At 47.4% G+C, this 2,500-nt stretch overlaps 1 protein-coding gene across 1 annotated transcript in view; it reads left to right on the top strand.

Annotated features, from left to right (window-relative positions):
• The window catches only part of LOC309382355 (cathelicidin-related antimicrobial peptide Bf-CRAMP-like), a 3,062-nt gene that overhangs the window by 235 nt on the left and 327 nt on the right, over positions 1-2,500 (top strand). The window contains exons 2-3 of the mRNA XM_081971864.1: positions 744-851; positions 1,144-1,227. Of these exons, the coding sequence (XP_081827990.1) occupies positions 744-851; positions 1,144-1,227 (192 nt within the window). The remainder of the gene's footprint in view (positions 1-743; positions 852-1,143; positions 1,228-2,500) is intronic.

Raw genomic sequence — 2,500 nt, forward strand, 5'->3', positions numbered from 1 at the left:
GACCCCGAGGCTTCTCCTGCTCCCCACCAGCCGTTGGGTTTCCCCTGCCCTGTGGGGCAGAATTTCTTTTTCCTTCCCTTTCTCCTTCCCTGTACTTTCCTCCCTCCTCCATTCCTTCCTTCCCTCCTTTCCTTTCCTCCCTTTCTCTTTCTCACCCCCTTCCTTTCTTTTCCTCCCTAATTCTTCCCTTCTCTCCTTTCTTTTCCTCCCTCCTCCATTCCTTCCTTCCCTCCTTTCCTTTCCTCCCTTTCTCCCTCCCACCCCCTTTCCTTTCTTTTCCTCCCTAATTCTTCCCTTCCCTCCTTTCTTTTCCTCCCTCCTCCATTCCTTCCTTCCCTCCTTTCCTTTCCTCCCTTTCTCCCTCTCACCCCCTTTCCTTTCTTTTCCTCCCTAATTCTTCCTTTCCCTCCTTTCTCTTCCTTTCCTTTCCTTTTATCTCTCTCTCTCTCCTTGCTTGTAATCTCAGTGGGGCAGAATTTCTTTCCCCCTTCTCTTCCCTTCTCTTCCCCTCCCAATTCATCCACCCTTCATCCCTCCATTGCTCAGGTTAAACCACCATCCAACCCACAGATTATCTAGCAAGGATAGGAAGCCTGCGCTGTTTCCTGGCCAAGTCCATGTTGTGCTGAGAAAGCTGGCTTGTTTGGAGGAAGGGGGGAAGATGGGAAGTACAGCTGTGATGGAGGCTTTGTGAGGGTGTGTGTGTGTTCATTCTGGCGTCCTCCTCTTGTGTCTCCCTGCAGGACCCCAACAGCAAAACCTCCCAGAGGCTGAAGTTCTCCGTCAGGGAGACCATCTGTCCATCCTCCCAGAACCGCAACGTGACCCAGTGCGATTTCAGAGAAGATGGGGTGAGCATCTCCAGCCCCTCCCGGGCCTTTCCCCCTCCTCGGCTCCCTTGGGGTGGAGGAGCCCAGGCCAAGCGCTCTTCTACGGGCTGCTTTGGGGGGTGGGGGGAGCCCCTTCTTCCCAGTGGAGGGGTGGCCCCTGACCAGGAAGGGGGCAAAAGGCCTGGAGAATCAAAGCAACCGAGGCTTTTGTTCTAATCTCTAGCTCTGTGTGTAACTGTGTGTGTGTCTGTGTGTGCAAGTGCAACCTTTGTGTCTTCTCCATGGCTGACCCTTGTTGTGTTGTCTTGGACAGCTGGATAAAGATTGTTCCGGATTCTATTCGACGCAACAACAACCCCCAGTTCATAGCGTCCAGTGTGAGGACATCGATCAAGAGGTAATTTCCCCCTTAAATTGGGAAGGCATCCCTGGCAGTCCTCGACTTAGGACATTTCATTTAGTGACCGCTATATCACTAAAGTTATGACAGCCCTGAAAAAGGAGGCTGAGGACCCTTTTCCACGCTTAACGACCATCGCAGCATCCCCATGGTTGCGTGATCCAAATTCAGACGCTTGGCAACTGATTCATATTTATGATGGTCAGAGTGTCCCGGGGGGGTCACATGATCCCCTTTTGTGACCTTCTGACAAGCAAGGTTAGTGGGGAAGCTGGATTCACCTAACAAGGGGGTTACTAATTGAACAAGTGCAGGGATTCACTCATCAAATGTGGAAATAAAAGTTGTAAAATGTGGCACAATTCACTTAATAAATGTCTCACTTAACAACTGAAATTTTAGGCTAAATTGTGGTCATAAGTTGAGGAGTACATGTATATTGGTTTAGAATAGAATAGAACACAACACAACACAACACAGCACATATATTTGGAGAATATAATTGTGTTTTATTTGCCTAAAATCTACTCAAAATTCTTCGTGTAATTGACATTTCATTGTCTTCAATGCACCTCAATGCATTAAGCCATCATGTGTTTGTGAAACAATGGTGTGTTCAGGACACTGTCAATCCAGCTTCTGTGGTTTGCAAACCACGATTGATGGCTCAATCAAAGCTTGCCATCAATGGTTTATTCAAAATATGGGCTATAACAAACCCATTAAACTAAATTTAAGCACAGATTAAACTAAACAAATATTTATGCAAGTAAATCAGTCTGGAGGTGTTTAGATCACTGTTTTTCAAAATGGAAGACGGGCGGATTTCAACTCCCAGAATTCCCCAGCCAGCATGCTTTAAGAGGGGAGGACTTCAACCCATCTTAAAGAGACCACGACTGAGACGGGAAAACCTCCACTAGTTTAGATACATTATCTGTGGTTGTATAGTGGACAGCAGAGTTTTTCCTAAATTGGCCACTTTAAGACACGTGGACTTCAACTCCCAGAATTCATGCTGGCTGGGGGATTTTGGGTGTTGAAGTCCAGGCGTCTTAAAGTGTCCAAAATTTGAAGATCCTGCTGTATAGTATGCAACCACAGAGCATGTATCTAAACCAGAGGGCTTTGGGGTTGTTGGTTTTTTTTTAAAAATTGGTGCTTTGAGATGGGAAGACTCCGACTCCCAGAATCCCCCAGCCGGCATGAATTCTGGGAGTTGAAGCCCAGGCGTCTTAATGTGCCTGTCTTAGGGAAACTCTTCTGTACG

This window comes from Natrix helvetica, assembly GCF_964273705.1.
Source record: "Natrix helvetica genome assembly, contig: HAP1_SCAFFOLD_259, whole genome shotgun sequence".
Taxonomy (NCBI): Eukaryota; Metazoa; Chordata; class Lepidosauria; order Squamata; family Natricidae; genus Natrix; species Natrix helvetica.